Raw genomic sequence first — 19,269 nt, 5'->3', positions numbered from 1 at the left:
GCCACTAAGTAGTATACTTCATAATTAGGTGCTGCGAATCTCACCACCGTCAATGGTAACTGAAGTGTTACACACGTCCCAATTATGGGTTGTTTATCCGCTCAGGCCAACTTAGGCACCAGTGATTTTAGATGAGCAACACAGACCTGTTTATTAGGATTGTAATGTTTGGAAATAGGTAGAGCAATTTGGGAAGTGTCACCATTATCATCAAAGTGACTTTGCCAGCCAATCACATGGGTATCCAATTCCATTTTATAATTTGTGATTCTATTGTGGCCAAGCTTATACCATATGCTTCCTTAAGAATTGTTTCGGTGTTCCAATGGTATCCGATTCCTGATATCTCACTTTTTCCTCCGACCAGACAAAATAATATTCCACTGTAAGTCTTTTAAACAACTCTATTTATTGTGCTCCCTACTTTTCCTCTTTTAATGTACTTTTAATTCTGGGTATTGAGGGCTGAAGTGTGTAAATCTATTTATAAATCAATAAAAAATTATTTAAAAAGCATCGGCACTTTCGGTGCCTTTCACTCAGAGGCATGGAGTTTCAATAGATTTTATAACAGACCTATCCCCATTTCTAGTATTCACAGTGAGTTGTGCAACAGACCTCTCAGCCAAAATGAGGATTTTAGTTGCTTTTCAGATCACGCCTGTAGCAATTCAATTATGTAAAACAATTGTGAATAATGTATTTGAAATAAAGACCTACTTCACATCTGCCACGCACCATTCCTTCGGGACTGAGCAGTCTATTCTATGACCTCCTTCACATAAGAGCATTACGTTTAATGGCTCTCCTGGATGTTGAAGGAAAGTTCAATAAGAATCTCTCACTAAAGGAACTGGAGCACTGGGCTACAGAGAATCACCTCTTTTCATCGTTCCAAACTGGATTCCAAAAAGGTTGCAGCATAGGCAACTATTTACTGTCCCTCGCAATACTACTAATCAAGGTATAAAAGAAAAGGGCAGATTATTTATTTTGCCACCGCCTTCGACAACAGCAACTGAAGTGAATTAAAAGCAAACATTCAAAATTGGATATTCCACCCCTGTGTTTAAGAGCAATTAGCAGCCATTACTCCAACTTATGGGTCATGATAAAATTAACTTCAAAATGGGTTACCTCTGGTAAATTGCTACAAATAAAGCACTGAAAAGGGATGCATACCAGCTGCTCTGTCAATCTTTACCTGGCAGATCCAACAGATGCCATTACTTCTTCAATCATTTGTGTGTCTTTTGCTTTCTCTCACTAATTGTGCCGGGTATGTCCAGACATGGGTCACAGGCTCACTGTGCCACTGGATTCAAGCTAGCCTGGCTGATACGGGGTGATACTCCGAAACCGGGCCCAGAATGCTTGTTTCTGGTCCAGGGAGGACCTGGCTTAGCAGTTCGGGCTGGACTGCTCCCAATGAGAAACAAGGTCAAGACTGATTTGCATATGGCTGGGCCTAAACTGGGGTGGCATGGTGAGCAAAAGAACAATGGATTTTACCCAGAACTCCTGGCTGAGGGTGAATGTTTGATTTTTTTCTGCATTCCATCCATCATTTGTGTGTCTTTTGCTATTATGTCTTCAAGAGCCCGCCTCTGAAGCTTGCCGGTTAGAAGGTAAACATTGCACAATATGCTGATGTTATCATACTATTAGATCAAATCGGGATAGTGTTACAAAGATCACTCAATAATTTAGCTGTATCCTGCTCCACTAATAACATCAAGATTAACATCGCCACAAACAAAATCATCATATTTGGTCGTAGGTTACACACGACAGGTCAATGTCTAATTTATAATGAAAGAATTGAATAGGTTCCCACTAGATAATATAATTTTTCCCTTAATATCATGCTTTTGCAACTACTGAAGAATCTAACCAAGCCAGATAGAATCAGGCTATGCTGCCAGTTGTAATGGTTGTCTTTAGACACACCCTTGGCAAAGGTCTTCACAATATCCAGTGTAGCACATATAGTTATTTATAATGACTCCCAGATGCCTTTTCGCAAGCCCAGTTGCAACTGTAGTTTTAACTTGACGAGATGCTGCAATCCAGAAACCTCTCCTAATGTTCCAAGCGAAGAGGATCGGTCCAAAACCATAAATAACCTCTTGATGGTTGATCAGAACTAAAGGAAATTCACCAAGGAAATCATATCTGTATTAATCTCTACTAGATTGAGAAGCAGAAGAAATTTGGAATAGTACACGCCAGAGTAAGCTCACAGACAAACTTCTGAACAAACCAGCTACATTGACATCAGGCTGGCTTGACATGGAGGACCTAATAAAAAAGCCTCACTCCAAACTTGCACTTGTACTTTAAAATTCATCCACTGCCTCGCTATATTTGAATCAACCATGGTTGCTTGAGCTAAAAAGACAAATGATGCGCTATAGACCTGGTCTTGTTTCATCAAGGGCCTATAGGTAAGGCAGAATAAGGAGTGGTCAAGATGGATCAAGCCTTCTATGTAGGTTCATTCCTGAATCATTACCTCACATTATTTGCATTTGCTGCTAACTCTGTAAGTTGCTAAATATCTGACTCAGGAAGACATCTATACCCTCAAAATACCCACGCTTGCAACTTGGCGGTGGAACCATGTTTGACAGGCGACTTAGCGAAGCAGGTCACTGCACCGTTTTTCAGGTTCATGAAGCTGGCTATTTAAGAAATGATAGTCAGGTTTGTGATGTTCATTTTGATGTTCAAGGTCCATAATGATCTGTAGACTGTTTTTTAAATGTTTTTCCATCCTGGCCTACCTATTCCATCTCTCTAGGGATCCATGACATAAAGCCACACCTTAGATGGAAAATGCTACTTACCAGTATGCATCTGTTCTTGGCATGTAGAGCTGCAAATTCACACACTATGCATAGATCGCTATCTGATGTTGGGCCCGGATGTTGGCAGTTTGTTATTGTCTTGCAACAAGTCTTTGGAAGTCACAAGACAGATGACTCCTCCTTTGGACAATAGTGCGCATGAGCATCAACTCCATCGTCACATTGTTTTTTCGCCAAGAAGGGAAATGCTGGAGTTTTGTGAGAAACAAATAGATGTCCATTTATATTGTATCTAATTAAGATAATACTGGAACAGATATAGGTAGCTAGGGAGGTGGGTGGGTGTGTGTGAATCTCCAGCTCTACATGCTAAGAACAGATGCATACTGGTAAGTAGCATTTTCCGTTCGTGGCATATGAGCTGCAGATCACACACTAGGCATAGATTGCATAGCAGTACTGTCCCTTTAGCGGCAACCACCAGTATCTGTTGCAGTAGTCTGAAATAGTGTTTTGGGTACAGCCTGGCCCCCACTTGCTTGTTGTTTTGCTTGCACATCTACACAATAGTGTTTTGTGAATGTGCGTGGTGTAGACCATGTAGCTGCTTTGCAGATATCATCTAAGGAAATGTTTCCTTAAAAAAGCCATTGAAGCCCCTATTTTGCAAGTGGAATGGGCTTTAGGGAGAATAAAGTGTACATTTTGCTTTGTGATAGCAAATTTGTATACATTTGACAATACACCTTGCAATTCCAGACTTTTATATGGGATTGCCTTTATGTGGAGGTGAGAAGGAAACAAAAAGCTGTTCTGTTTTGCGAAAAGGTTTTGTTCTACAAATGTAGTAAAGAAGTGCCCTTTTTACGTCTAGTGTATGAAGAGATCTTTCTGCAACTGTTTGTGGTTGCAAGAAGAATACTGGCAACTTTACAGACTGGTTGCGATGGAAGGGAGTAATAACTTTTGGAAGGAATTTGGGATTTGTTCTGAGAACCACTTTGTTATGATGGAGATGTAAACTTGGTTCTTGAATAGTTAGTGCCTGTAGCTCACTGGCTCTTCTGAGAGATGTGATGGCAACAAGGAAAGCGACTTTACATGTAAGAAATTGTAGCTCACAATTATGCAGAGGTCCAAATTGAGGACCCATTAACCTAGTGAGGACGATGTTTAGATTCCACACTGGAGAGGGTGGTACTCTGTGAGGAATTATTCTTTTGAAGCCTTTAATGGCAGGTACACTGAATAATGATAGATGTTGTCTATTTTGCAGGTAGGCTGCTATGGCAGTGAGATGTAATCTGATTGATGTGTATGCTAGATTACATCTTTGAAGATGCAGTAAGTAACATATGTGTTGAATAGACGCATATAGAGGATTGATTGTGTAATTGGTACAGTATATTACAAATCTGGACCACTGTTCCACTTGGCTGCATAGTAGGCTCTAGTGGTGGAACGCCTAGCTTCTTTGATGACGTTCATACAATCAAAGTGGAAGATTGAGGTACCCAAATTCAAGGACTTCAGGAGCCAGATCGCTGGGGTGAGCTGTGCTTAATCTGGGTGTCTGATCTCTCCATGGTTCTGTGTTAAGGTTTGTGGGAAGAGATGTACTTTTTGGTGCGGGACTACTGATAGTTCCAGCAAGGTTGTGTACCATGGGTGTCTGGCCCATGTTGGAGCAACTAGGATCAGTGTTAGTGACTGTTGTTGCAGCTTGCGTACCACTAGTGGAATGAGTGGGAGAGGCGGAAAAGCGTAGGCAAATCTGCCTGACCAATTCATCCATATCTTAATGCCAGAAATAATGCTAGTAGCTCCAAATGGTTGATGTGAAGTAGCTTCTGCTGCGTTGTCCACCTGCCCTGTATGGCGTGTAGTAGAAGAGCTCCCAGCCGGTGAGCGATGCATCTGCTGTTAACACGATATTTGTGGAACCGGCTCTAGGAACGGTCGCCCTTTGGAAAGGTTTTGGGTATTCCACCACTGCAGAGAGCGATGTGTGCGGATGTCCACCAACACCAGATCTGTTAACTGACCTTGAGCTTGGTTCCACTGACGTGCTAAGCATTCCTGTAAGGGGCGCATATGGAGTCTTGCGTGAGGTACTATGAATATGCAAGAGCCATCATCCCCCATCTCTTGTTACAGCAACTTGCGGAGTAATGGTATGCGTTGTCACAACGCGGTCGTTGTTACAACCGCATTGTGACAGCATGCGGAAAAATGACAAGCGGAGTGAAGAGGCATATTCGTCTATTGTGGCACCTAGATATTGTTGGCTGGGGGACGGTTGGAGGTGAGACTTTGGGAGATTTATTGTAAACCCTAAATTGTGAAGTAGTTGGATTGTGGTGTGTGTGTGTGTAATTTACACACTGGGTATGTGACTTGGCTTTTATGAGCCAGTCGTCCAAGTATGGGAAGATGTGAATTTGTTGTCTTCTTAAGTGGGTTGCTACCACTGCTAGACATTTTGTGAATACTCTGGGTGCTGTTGTAACTCCAAATGGGAGAACCTTGAATTGGTAATGCTGACCGTCCACTAAAAATCAAAGATATTTCCTGGGAGCAGGGTGAAGGGAATGTGAAAGTAGGCATACTTGACATCTAAAGTGGCAAGGAAAATTGCCTTGTTTGAATAGGGGAAGGACCTGTTGAAGAGTGACCATATGAAAATGGTCTGATTGTATGTATAGGTTTAATGGGATGAGGTGTAAGATAGGTGTCAGGGTTCCATCCTTCTTTGGGATCAGAAAATACAGGGAGTAAACTCCTGTGTTTTGATGATGAAGGGAAACTGGTTCTATTACATGTTTGTGCAGTAGGGAAAGCACCTCTTGTTTTAGAAACGCTAAATGTTCTGTTGACATTAGAACTGTTTGGGTGGTATGTTGGGGGAAGTGGAAGTGAGCTCCAGGCAATAACCGAATTGGATGATTTGTCTCGCCCACCTGTCCGTGGCGATAGTGTTCCAGACAGATAGGAACTGGGTTGATCTTCCCCCTACTGGAGTATAATGGTCCGGGGGAAGTGGCGGAAAGTCATTGTTTGGGGGTGGTGGCAGTGCGAGTATTGGTAGTTTTGCCTCTACCTTTGCTGTTATTGCCCCTGTAGCCTCCTCTGTAAAAACCTCTGGTAGAGGAGGTCTGTGTGGGACTTTTATAGGAAGTGGAGGAGTTATTGGTGCTAAAGCCTCTAGAGACACCCCTGTAGGAGGAGCGACAAAAGGAATTTCTAGGAGCTTGAGATTGCAAGGCTCCCATTGATTTGGCGGTATCAGTATCTTTTTTATCTTTTCTAAAGAAGAATCCACAGTAGGTCCAAATAAGTGTTCTTGGTTAAAAGGTTTGAACCCTGAAATCCTTAGCCAGGCATGTCTGCGTAAAAGGACACTGGTATTAATGACTCGGAAGGCTGTGTCTGCGGCATTTAGAGCACATCGAATGGAGGTATTTTTTACTTGTTTACCTTCCTGTATAAGACCATGGGCTCTTGTCTTATATTGATCTGGAAGGTGTTTTAGTAGGGTCTCTAGTTCACCATAGTGCGCCCTATCATACCTAGCTAGTAAAGCTTGTGTGTTGGCAATCTTCCATATTTTGGCTGCTTGTGACACTGTTCTTTTGGCAGAAGCGTCCAAGAGTTTTGACTCCTTGTCAGGCGGTGGAGCATCGCCTGAGGTTTGAGAGTTAGCCCTTTTCCTGGTGTTGGAAACAACCAAGGAATCTAAGGGGGGCTGTACTTTAATATATGCAGGGTCAGTTGGAGGCGCTTTGTATTTTTTTTCTATCCTAGGGTTAATGGCTCTAGCACTTATGGGTCTTTAAAGACTTCAGGAGCGTGTTTAACTACCCCTTTTAACATTGGTAGAATGGAGGTGGACCTTTGAGATGTTGCAAAAGTGTCCATGAGGAAGTCTTCTTCTATGGGGTCTGTATGTAAATTTACCCTGTGGTATTCTGTAGCCCTGTGTATAAGCTGAGTGAAACCTATAGTGTTCTCTGAAGGGGATGGTGTAGATGGGTAGACATCCTCTTGTGGTACATTAGGAACATCTGATGTGCCATCATTTTCCCATGGGTCATTTGGGATGTAACGATGACTAAATTCCCCTAGAGGTTCCTTATCCCCTTCGTCACCAGTGGTATTATTATCAACTGGAGGTGGAGGAGAATCTGTGGGTACTGGAGATAGAATAGGAGAAATGTATTGTGGAGGAGGAGGTGTAGAAGGAACCCTTAAAGGAGAAGTAGCAATGTCTTTTTTCTTTGAAGGAATTGGAGGTGGTGTAGGTTTGTCCATTTTCCTTTTGTTGGAAGGACTTATCCTAAGATTACCTGTTTCTGGGTATATTTCCAGAGTTTTTTGTGTAGGATCGGGTCGAAAAAGCTCCTCCTCTGAAGTATGGTGTTTCAGTGCTGATTTTTTCGGGACCGACTGCTTGTGTGACAGTTTTTGGAGTTGCCTTATGCTCCTTAGGTTTGGAATAAGAGTTTTGTTGGGTTAACCTCTTCGCCGCTAATGACAAGGGTAACTCGTCATGGACTTTCCATTGATTTCAATGGAAAACAAATAAGGAGTAAAATAATGCCTTAGCAGCCAAGTGGTTAAAAAGGTTTGATTGGAGTCTTTGGAACCGGTTGCTTGGTCGGCTCCAATGATTTTTTCGGATCCGAAGTGTGTGTGCCAGGTGTCATCGGAACCGGTTGTTTTTTCGGTTCCAATGATTTTTTCGGATCTGTAGGTTGATTACTAGTGGTTTTCGGAACCGGTTGTTTCCTTGGTTCCGATGATTTTTTCGGATCCGAAGGTTCAGTGTGTATAGGTTTCGATGCCGAATGCGCCGATGTGGAACCAGGCTTCGGTGCGGAGGAAGAGAATGGTTTCTCTTTTGTTGTCGGTGCCGAGGATGGGGTTTTGGCACCGACGGTAGGCTGGCGCGATCCCGAGTGGCCTGAAGGCTTATATGTCTACTTCTTTGCAGGGCCCAAAGGCGGGGCGCGGGAAGTTTTATGCCAGTGTGCACCTAGGCCAGAAGGTTTTGGTGTTACCGAAGCCTTTGAATGGATAAATCTTATGGTTTTTTTGGAGTGGAAAGAGGTGCAAGCCAGACAGTCTTTGTCTTTATGCTCAGGTAAAAGGCAGAGGTTACACAGTCGCAATAATGCTCAAATAGAGCTGCATAGCATATAAATCCGATTTCTAAAATAAGCAATGGTATGTCTTCAGTGAGAGGGAAAGTGGGTGTCAGTGCAGGGATAGAAGGACAGACAGCTCATTGCGTACGGTGCTAAGATGCACTCCCACTGAACAAACAATAAAAACAATCTCAACAAAATACTCACTACTTTGAGCTCTGGCACAGATCTGCTCAGCGTCCACTCTTGACTGTTCACAAAGGAATCTGAAAATAAAAATTGTTGCATTATTGACTGCATCACTTCCTTCCTTCACTATTTACACACATTTGACTTAGGCCCAGTGACAATGTATCCAAGCAAAAACAAAATCGCTCAGCCGCCATGAGGAACCAAGATTGCTATACAGTTGGAGCTCAAATACCATCACATAAGGAAAAAGAGTTACAAATTTCACAAACCAATACACACACACTGCCTGGGCACCTCTGCTTGTAAGAAATTGTGGGGTTTAGAGCACACTAAGACAAGTGCATATCAGGTAACCAAAGTGAGGTGCGTATCCACAGATTGTAAAAGTCAAAGTCACTGAAGTTACAGTATGTTCTTATTTCACTTCAAGGGATCTTGCTTTGCTACAAACCTCCCACCTGAATGTTTCCACCAAATCCTAGTCACCGACTGATTTCAAGCCAAAAGTGATGGATTTGATATCAGACTTTTGACATGGACTTTGCTTCTTGTTATGACCACACTGATTTTTCCAGATCTAAGCTTGTCTCCAAAAGAGTTTTATTAATTCCGTTCACCTGGCTATTAACTTACTACTTTACTTATTGTTGTATATTCATGTGTTCAAAAGTTGAGATATCCTAATCGAATGAACTTTTTGGAAGCTACTGGGGTGATGGGACCGCACACAAGACATCCATCTGAAATGCTGAAGGGTCCAGGGCCACTTTCTGTAAAGATGTCAATGGTATTAAAAGCAGTAGGGAAGAAAAAGGTACCATATTCTGGGGATTAGAATCTTGATTTTTCTGGACCTCTGCAGGTGGAGAAGCTTTTATGGCAGCAGACACTCACGTTTCACTCTGCTATCGAACCAAGGTAACAATCCTTACAAGTGTAAGAAGGAAAGATGATTTGGTGGAGGGGTGGTCATACTGTGGAATCTGTCAATTTGTAGGTTCCATTTGTTTGTGGAACTGTGCAGGCATACAGTTTTCAACCTAACATGTGATAAACAATCTAACAACAATTCATCTAATAACTGAGAAAACTTCTAGTATTTTTATTGTCAAATAATTTATATTTTATAAATTGTTTTATGTACAATATAAAACATTTAGAATTGTAAATATCATGATACATTCTTTACATAAGCGATGTCCTAGACAGTGATCAATTCATAAAATTGGAAATAGCTGCATGTGATAAATTAGTTATTTGTACATACGGTCCATAAACTAATGTTCAGTCTATAAATCATGGATAAATATGACTGAAAATAAGAAGCATTCATTCATTGAACCATAATTCAACATTAATTTAGTTCAAAATGGGATTGGCTTAGATTTTATATAGCTGACGGTGTAATGACACTACAAGTGTTTCGGCTGGAATTCCTTCATCATGAAGCAGTCACATCGCTCACTGGAAATGACACATATAAAAACAGGCTGCAAAGGTATGCCCGCAACGGATATATTATCTACAATAAAAGCAGTGACATTCTCGTTAAAATCAGCAGGTGAGTTGAATCCAAAATGACCCCAAGTGTTGCCCTGAAAGTCCCTGGTTGTTTTCAAAATCAAATGACATGATATTGTGAAATCCCAAAGATGAAAGAGAAAACTGGAAAAACACCAGCTATTGTGAATAAAAAAGAGGTATAGTAATCCTTGAAGTAGAATGTCAAGGCATAAGTAACAGATAAATATATAAAGGATACGAGTTCAAAAAAGGTACATTAATAGGTTAAAACATGCAATAAACAAACACAGGGCAATGCCCAAGGAGTGGCATTCATGGCAAGATCAAAATGGTACTGATGACCTACAGTTTTCAATAGAGTGGTTATGTATATATATATATATATATATATATATATATATATATATATATATATATATATATATATATATATAAGTTCAATGCCTGTTCCCAGGTAGGAAAAAGCGCGACACAACTCCGAGGGTGAAGACAAGCTGCTTTATTGATTTTCGTTTTGCGCGTGGTGCTAAGTAGTTCCTGAAACGCTCAGGCATACGCGTTTCAAGCCTCCAATGGCTCTCATCAGTGCCGGTTTCACGAACTCCACGCTCGCTCTGGGGGTCAGATGGCTTCCAGGTGGTGAATAGACAGCACCCAGGATGGAGTCATCGAGCTCCTCCTCCAATATGGGATGTACTCGCCCCTCACACTCCTCCTGTTGAGCAGATGCATGCTGGAAGGCGTAGTCCTCAAGTGTGCCTGTGCAGTGACAGGACACTGCTAACATCAGGTGATGTCCCAATTGTCTGGTTAAGGGCCACACTCCAGCTCAGGTGCCCCGCAGGATGAAACAAAGCCTCTTTTCAACCTCTTGATCAGGCGATTTGTTTCGCCTCCTCTCTCCCCTTGCCGCTCCTCAAACCATGGTGGAAATCCAACAGCTGGGGGGGACCGTGTATTGCAGTTTCACTACAAAGTCCGCAAGGTTGCTGGTCATTACACGGTGCGCCTGAACGAGAGGGTGTGCCGCCGAGTCAGCGACCTGCTTTGCTGACTTAAACATAAGTTCAATGCCTGTTCCCAGGTATCAAGCCTCCAATGGCTCTCATCAGTGCCGGTTTCACGAACTCCACGCTCGCTCTGGGGGTCAGATGGCTTCCAGGTGGTGAATAGACAGCACCCAGGATGGAGTCATCGAGCTCCTCCTCCAATATGGGATGTACTCGCCCCTCACACTCCTCCTGTTGAGCAGATGCATGCTGGAAGGCGTAGTCCTCAAGTGTGCCTGTGCAGTGACAGGACACTGCTAACATCAGGTGATGTCCCAATTGTCTGGTTAAGGGCCACACTCCAGCTCAGGTGCCCCGCAGGATGAAACAAAGCCTCTTTTCAACCTCTTGATCAGGCGATTTGTTTCGCCTCCTCTCTCCCCTTGCCGCTCCTCAAACCATGGTGGAAATCCAACAGCTGGGGGGGACCGTGTATTGCAGTTTCACTACAAAGTCCGCAAGGTTGCTGGTCATTACACGGTGCGCCTGAACGAGAGGGTGTGCCGCCGAGTCAGCGACCTGCTTTGCTGACTTAAACATAAGTTCAATGCCTGTTCCCAGGTAGGAAAAAGCGCGACACAACTCCGAGGGTGAAGACAAGCTGCTTTATTGATTTTCGTTTTGCGCGTGGTGCTAAGTAGTTCCTGAAACGCTCAGGCATACGCGTTTCAAGCCTCCAATGGCTCTCATCAGTGCCGGTTTCACGAACTCCACGCTCGCTCTGGGGGTCAGATGGCTTCCAGGTGGTGAATAGACAGCACCCAGGATGGAGTCATCGAGCTCCTCCTCCAATATGGGATGTACTCGCCCCTCACACTCCTCCTGTTGAGCAGATGCATGCTGGAAGGCGTAGTCCTCAAGTGTGCCTGTGCAGTGACAGGACACTGCTAACATCAGGTGATGTCCCAATTGTCTGGTTAAGGGCCACACTCCAGCTCAGGTGCCCCGCAGGATGAAACAAAGCCTCTTTTCAACCTCTTGATCAGGCGATTTGTTTCGCCTCCTCTCTCCCCTTGCCGCTCCTCAAACCATGGTGGAAATCCAACAGCTGGGGGGGACCGTGTATTGCAGTTTCACTACAAAGTCCGCAAGGTTGCTGGTCATTACACGGTGCGCCTGATATATATATATATATATACACACTGTGTTTGCCTTATCTTCACCATCCCACTGGTGTTTTAATCAGTGACATCAATTTTATGTAACCATACTCCATAATTATGCATTTTGTGTCTGTGTGCTTTTTATGATTTGTTATGAATCGAAATAAAGTTGTTTTGAACTTGAACTTGAACTTGGTGTTTTAATCCTTTTTCATCATAAAATGACAACAGCACTACCCACTGTGGCTTAAAGTCGTATGTTGAAGACAGCTAGTACCATAATGCACTCCTGGCATACTTTCAAAAGATACGCCCACTGGGGCGGGACTTTATTAGTAAAATGCAGCAGGTGTTCAACTCACATGAGTTGCTGTTCCATTTTTCGGCTCGTGAGAAAGGGCGAAAGCCTAAAACGCGTTGAGCCTGGCTACTTGATAGAAACTGACAAACGAGTCTGCTTGTAGCCCTCTGGTATCTAAATCGGCGCTCCGGGAGGCCATCCTCACTGGGGGCAACCTTGTTTTTGTGGATATATATATATATATATATATATATATATATATATATATATATATATATATATATATATATATATCAAGTCAAGTCAAGTCAAGTCAAACAAGCTTTATTCGACGATTGTCATAAAAGCAACGTACAAATAAATATAAACATATATCAGAATAAAAGATTTTTTAGATACAAAATTTCTAGGTACATTACATTTAAAAATATATATCCATTTCATCATTGTACATTGATTTAAAATTTAAATTTAAATTTAACACCTTGGGTACAAATTAATCACTTAACAATCTGTTTCTAATGGTCCAGGCCCAGCCTAAGAATTTTGCCACAGGTATGTAAACTGGCATATCAGTGCAGGAGCGGATAATTCTAATTGCCACCGAACCTCTAGCGGTGCCCATCAACCTGCACATTGGGCGGAGCCATATTCTCCGGGGAACAGCGTACATTGGGCATTCAAAGAGCAGATGGCCTATAGTTTCCATAGGTGCTGAGCAGGACGGACATGCCGTCTTGGCTGACTTAGACCAGCTGCTGGTAAATGCCCCAACCGGTAGGCTCCCAATTCTCAGTTGAAAATACAATTTACGATCCAGGGGTTTTAGGATCACATCCCAAAAGGCTTCCAAATTGGGTACGTTTTTAACATCCATAAACAGACCTGTCAAAGACCCTTGATCGATAGACCTGAAAGACCTGGAAGCCACAAACTGCCAGTATAATTTCTTAAGTGCCTTTTTGGGAGGAAACCTACTGTTAGTGGGGTCATCCCACAAATCCCGCAAACCCAAATCAAACAGTAGGCACCTAATGTGTCTTAACCACTTTATTTTGTGATAGGTACCACTACTGATTATATCGAGTAAACCCCTTGAGTAGGTTTCCAGTTCCGGGGTGGTCCAAATCCTCCTCCAATACAAAATAGGGCGTAGAGAAGCTATAAGTGCTATTGGGAACATGCCTAAATCATAAAAAAGAGGGATCAAGGGGGTACTCTTAGGCAATTTTATTAGATTCCTTAAAAAGGCATTCTCTGAGATTGGCATCCCCTTGAGATTTTCAGTTCCCCACATTTCAACCCCGTACAGAGTGGAACTAACCACTTTGCCATTATAAACTTGCAATACTGGGGATATAGGTTTAGTAAGGGATTTGGCATGTTCTACAGTCAGAGCACCCGCTAGCTGTCTATGCTTGAGGGTAGCCAGCTCAATTTGTTGGTTCCAGCACAAATTATGCTGGATACAAACTCCCAAATAGGTGAAGGATTGGACCCTTTCCAGCGGGCGCTTATTCATAAGCACGGTTCCCTTAAAAGATTTAGACGCATTAAAAGTCATAAATTTTGATTTTTGAACATTTACCTCTAACCCACGTGCTATACAAAAATCTTCAAAGAGACCCAAACTTTTTTGAATCCCACTTGGAGTTTTTGCAATTAAAAGACAATCGTCAGCGAACATTAAAATGGGCACTTTGGCTCCAGCAATGGTAGGTGCATCAACGTTGGAATCAATTAAAATTTGTGCCACATCATTAATGTATAAAGAAAATAAGGTTGGGGCCAGGACGCAGCCCTGTCGTACTCCAGTTTCCACTGGGAAATGTGGGGTAACATTACCGGGACTCCCCCACCTAATCTGTGCGTAATTCTGTTCGTGCAATCTTTTTACCAGGGATAAAAGAGTCCCTGGCATACCCATGTTATTAAGAACATTCCATAGTGTGGAGCGAGGGACCAGGTCGAATGCCGCTCTTAAATCTATGAAAGCGGCATAAAGGCTTCCATGACCAATTGTCACTATCTTCCAGTAGAGCATTGCGAAATGCAACACCTGGTCGATAGTGCTAATTGAGTTTCTAAACCCTGCCTGAAGGTGTGATAAGATCTTATTATCACGTTCCCAGTCTAGGATTTTGTTTAAAACCAGCCTGCCAAATATTTTTTGGGATGTATCAATCAGGCTGATTGGCCGGTAATTTCCTGGCTGGGACCTATCCCCTTTTTTGTAAACGGGTATGATCTCTGCTCCGTTCCAGGAGCTTGGTATTGGAGCTCCCCTAGCGATCATATTTGACAGGAGAAATAGGTAGTTGCCCCAGGAGTTCTTATCTTGTAAAAATAGATCTGCAGGTATGCCATCGATGCCTGGCGCTCTACCAGGGACCGCTAAGTCTAGAGCACACTGTACATCTTTCAGAGTGAAGAAGTCTTCCGTTAGAATTTCCAGGGGTACTTCCACTACTGGTTGGGAGTCTTTGCCTTTAGCATACTGGGGCTGGAAATATTCTACCCATTTTTCTTGGGGGACCCAATTTTGCGGTTTATCCGGATTTGCGTCTACACCCCATTTGTAGACATTCCAGAATTTTCGCGTGTCTTTAGAAGATCCTGCCTCCTTGAGGTCATTCCACCTTTTTTCATCCCAGTCTCGCTTGGCACTTAAGACAGTGTTTTTATATGTTAGTCTAGCTGCTCTAATATTCTCAGTTATCTCTGATTTGATTGCTTCTCCCAGATTTAGGCGGGCCTTCCTGCATTCGCTAGAATACCACCGAGACGGTTCTGGGACTCGGGAGGGATTCCGCCGGCAGGGCTTAACAAAAAGGCTCTTTAATTCCCCAAAGAGAACCTCATGAATCCTGGTCCCCTCACCTAATTTTAAGGAATTATTGACTGGTTCAGATAACATCAATAGATCACATTTTGCCTGTTCAAGCTTGCTGCTTATAAAATCCATGTTCTCTTTAAGGAGTGAAACTTTGGACCACCGGATGTGGCGCAGGTCATTAGATATTACAATATCGTGGGAGGAGGTAGGAACCATCTTAGCCCCAAGATGTTCAGGAGATTCCCAGTAAGTAAGACTCATAGACAGGGGATTGTGATCACTCTCTACCCTATCTATGACTACCATGTCTTCAAGATATTTCCATAGACCCAGATTAATCAAAATGTAGTCTATTCTGCTCTTGCGATTGCCACTTATAAATGTACATACACCAGATTTATCGCCAGTGGTCCTACCATTAGTTGATCTTAGACCTTTATTTAAGCAGATAGAATTCATTTGGACCACTATATCTGTCCATTTATTTACTGGGTCAAGATCCAATTTGGGAATCCCCCATTCCCAATCCTCCTCCTCCGACACGTTCCAACTTCCTTTCAAAAGAGGCTCAAAATTTACATTAAAATCCCCCCCAACAATTACATTTGAGGGCAAGTGTCGACTTTCCAAAAAGTCTTCCAATACTAGTAAAACCTCAGATTTTCTACCCCCCGTACTTCTCGCATAAATATTACAAACATAGACTGATTTGTCATTTGGAAACTTGAGACTTAGTATCTGGAGATCCCTGTGGTTAGTCGGAATGGTTTTTATTAATACACCCAGATCTTGCCTTATCCAAATAGTAAGCCCTCCGGCTGGTCTCCCTCTCCCTTCCTTCACTGCAGGGATACTATAATTCAAGTAATCTGTCATGTACAGGTCTTCTAGTGCCCATGTTTCTTGGAATAAGCATATTTCATGTTCTCTAATAAATAATGCCCACTCCGGTGACTCTAATTTAGACCTTAGGCCAGCTATGTTCCAGGAAAGAACAGACCCCGATCTACCACTAGTGAGCACAGGACTAGGTTGCTCCAAGAGCTCCAAATTAATAACTGGGGGACTAACCTCAGCTGAGGAACAAGGTGGTGAAATTTGTTCCTCTGATGAGTTTGCTATAACACCAATGGGTTCCTGTCCACATAATTCTATATCGATGGAAGATGATAATAAAGATTGCAATTGGAGTCAATCGTTGGAGTCCAAACCTGAACTTTCCCTAAGTACAATATCCTCCTTTTTCTCCCCCGCGGACTTCCAGGATTGTGGGGGAGTAGCTCTCATTTGGATCCTGGAATAATCTGGGGAGCAGGATCTAAATTCTAAGTTTAACAATTCTCCGGCTATCCCTGGATTTTTTAGAATAAGTTCAATGCAATCGTAGGCATCGCCCTTAAAGGTAAGCCTACTTGCTCGGAGAATGTCTTCCCTGATCACCGATCTGCAACCCCTTACATGTCTAATCCAATGGATGGCTTTATTAGTTAAGGCGTCAGGTGATTCACGATCTCTACCGACAGGGAGTTTAGGTATATTGATCAGGTATACTGGAGGTGACTTGGAAATATTTCGGTCCGATTTACTGGTCCCAGAATTTTTTTGGATAGGGCCAGAACTTTTCTGATGACTAGATACAATGTTGCTACCAGCTTGTTTCGGCCTAAGGGGTTGGTTGGGTCCCAATAAACCTGGTATATTACTTGATGGTATTGCGGCAGTAGGGTGTGATAGCTGATTTCCACCAGGCGATTGGGACCCTGTTTTAGGTGTCTCACTATTTTTGCAGTGTCTAAATACAGCTGTGTCTGTTTCTGGCTTTTCGCCTGATTTTGGGGCAGTGTTTCCTGTCTGTACTAATACACCACCCTGGCTTATTCTTGGAGCTTGGGGGGCTGTAAGGGCTTTCTTATTTACATTTAGATTGCTAACAACTGCGGTTAAATCATCAATTTTGACTTGCATCCCCTTAATTAGATCACATAAATGAGTTACAAGTTTATACAGAGGATTATTAGTTCGATCATCTACCTCAGGATCACCCTGCAGAATGGTTACTGACTCGCTAGGACCAGGATTAGTCATATCCGGCTCCTTGTCTAGATGCGAATTTTCAATGTGAGCTAGAATAGCAAATTTATTGGAACAAGGAATGTTTAAAACATTTACGATGTTTCCAGTCACACTCGCTAGGCTTTCATCTGATATTTCCTGTGGTGATGATTTAACCCCTGATTGTGGCTTGGACATAAACATTTCAGGTATTACCACTGGTCCCCTTGTAGCAATCTTTCCATCATTTACAATTCCCATGCCAGTAGCCACATGGTCATCAACCCCTTCATTAGAGGAGGTTGTTAGTAAGTCAGAACAGTCTGCAAGTAGGTCATCAATTCTATCCATTACACAGTTCCCTGCTGCATGTAGTTGGCGCTTTCTGATAGGCTTGCATTTTTGTCTTTTCGGTAGTTTTCCTCCCTTGGTATGCCCTCCAGCATCAGTAAGTTCCTCAGTATTCTTCCTTTTCCCCATTATACAAGAAACAGTGAACCAAATGGTAAATGGACAGTACCTTTGCTGGTATGAATAAGGGGGGTGGGCCAGCCCAGCCTCCTCCGGCCCCTGACGGCCACAGACGGCCCGCCCTTTGTCCGGGCTTCGTCCCGCGCTGCGTTCCGCGCTGCGTCGACCTGTTGTTGTTTTATCGCCGGCGGGCAGTTGGGCGTGCCTCCTCTAGCACCTGGTCACGCACGGGCTCCTGGTCTCTGGAGTCCCGTGCGGTGCTGCTGTGATTGGCGCTGGGCTCCTCCGGGAGCTGGAACCGCCTCCGTGCGGTGATTGTGGTGAATGCGTGTAGCGCTGCGGGGCCCGCACCAGCGGGTCCGGCGAGGGGTTTTATCGCCGGCGGGCAGTTGGGCGTGCCTTCTCTAGCACCTGGTCACGCACGGGCTCCTGGTCTCTGGAGTCCCGTGCGGTGCTGCTGTGATTGGCGCTGGGCTCCTCCGGGAGCTGGAACCGCCTCCGTGCGGTGATTGTGGTGAATGCGTGTAGCGCTGCGGGACCCGCACCAGCGGGTCCGGCGAGGGGTTTTATCGCCGGCGGGCAGTTGGGCGTGCCTCCTCTAGCACCTGGTCACGCACGGGCTCCTGGTCTCTGGAGTCCCGTGCGGTGCTGCTGTGATTGGCGCTGGGCTCCTCCGGGAGCTGGAACCGCCTCCGTGCGGTGATTGTGGTGAATGCGTGTAGCGCTGCGGGATCCGCACCAGCGGGTCCGGCGAGGGGTTTTATCGCCGGCGGGCAGTTGGGCGTGCCTCCTCTAGCACCTGGTCACGCACGGGCTCCTGGTCTCTGGAGTCCCGTGCGGTGCTGCTGTGATTGGCGCTGGGCTCCTCCGGGAGCTGGAACCGCCTCCGTGCGGTGATTGTGGTGAATGCGTGTAGCGCTGCGGGACCCGCACCAGCGGGTCCGGCGAGGGGTTTTATCGCCGGCGGGCAGTTGGGCGTGCCTCCTCTAGCACCTGGTCACGCACGGGCTCCTGGTCTCTGGAGTCCCGTGCGGTGCTGCTGTGATTGGCGCTGGGCTCCTCCGGGAGCTGGAACCGCCTCCGTGCGGTGATTGTGGTGAATGCGTGTAGGTTACCCCAGTGAGGATGGCCTTAATGATGAGATAAATGGCCACTGGAATCGGGAGACTCAATCTATAAAATAGTACGCGAAAAAGCATCAATACGTGGAAGTCAAGACACACAATATCCTGTATAAAGAAGATAATAAAGAACAATGATGTTTGCTGTATAAGCAACTATTCGGTTGGTATTGATATTTATCACGGGTAGCATGTTCTTCTACATAAAGGCTAGCCATGGAGTAGTATATTTACCCATCTCTTTTACAACAGGACTCAGAAAGAGATCAGGTGAAGGTAAACTAAGCCTCTGTACTAGCCGGCAGTAATGGGTTGTTTTTTGTACTAACGGACACTATGAAAACACACAGTAAGTTTAAGGGAGATGCAGATATTAAAAATGCATTACCTGTGGGTCTAGAATAATTGTACATAAAATGTATGTATTGTGAGTGGATTGGAATGCCCACAGATTGCTGCATATAAATCACTTACTGAGCACCCTATAATAACTCTAGCCAACCAGGCTGCATAGATTGCTAAATTGAATGAAAATCAGTGATGAAAATTTTTTAAGTAGCTTTAGTGACAAGACATGCCCCAACAATTCCGGCAATTATCGAGGACTTTTCTACTTACACATATGTTGTGAGCACTTTCAATGTGGGGGAAGATAGCCCCGGT

General features: G+C 44.0%; 1 protein-coding gene across 1 annotated transcript in view; it reads right to left on the bottom strand.

Annotated features, from left to right (window-relative positions):
* The window catches only part of AGAP3 (ArfGAP with GTPase domain, ankyrin repeat and PH domain 3), a 1,596,783-nt gene that overhangs the window by 1,521,571 nt on the left and 55,943 nt on the right, over positions 1–19,269 (bottom strand). The window contains exon 2 of the mRNA XM_086940918.1: positions 8,165–8,223. Within this exon, the coding sequence (XP_086797044.1) occupies positions 8,165–8,223 (59 nt within the window). The remainder of the gene's footprint in view (positions 1–8,164; positions 8,224–19,269) is intronic.

This window comes from Lissotriton vulgaris, chromosome 10, assembly GCF_964263255.1.
Source record: "Lissotriton vulgaris chromosome 10, aLisVul1.2, whole genome shotgun sequence".
Classification (NCBI taxonomy): Eukaryota; Metazoa; Chordata; class Amphibia; order Caudata; family Salamandridae; genus Lissotriton; species Lissotriton vulgaris.
Note: the sequence above shows the minus strand (reverse complement) of the source record. Positions and strands in the feature narration are given on the sequence as shown.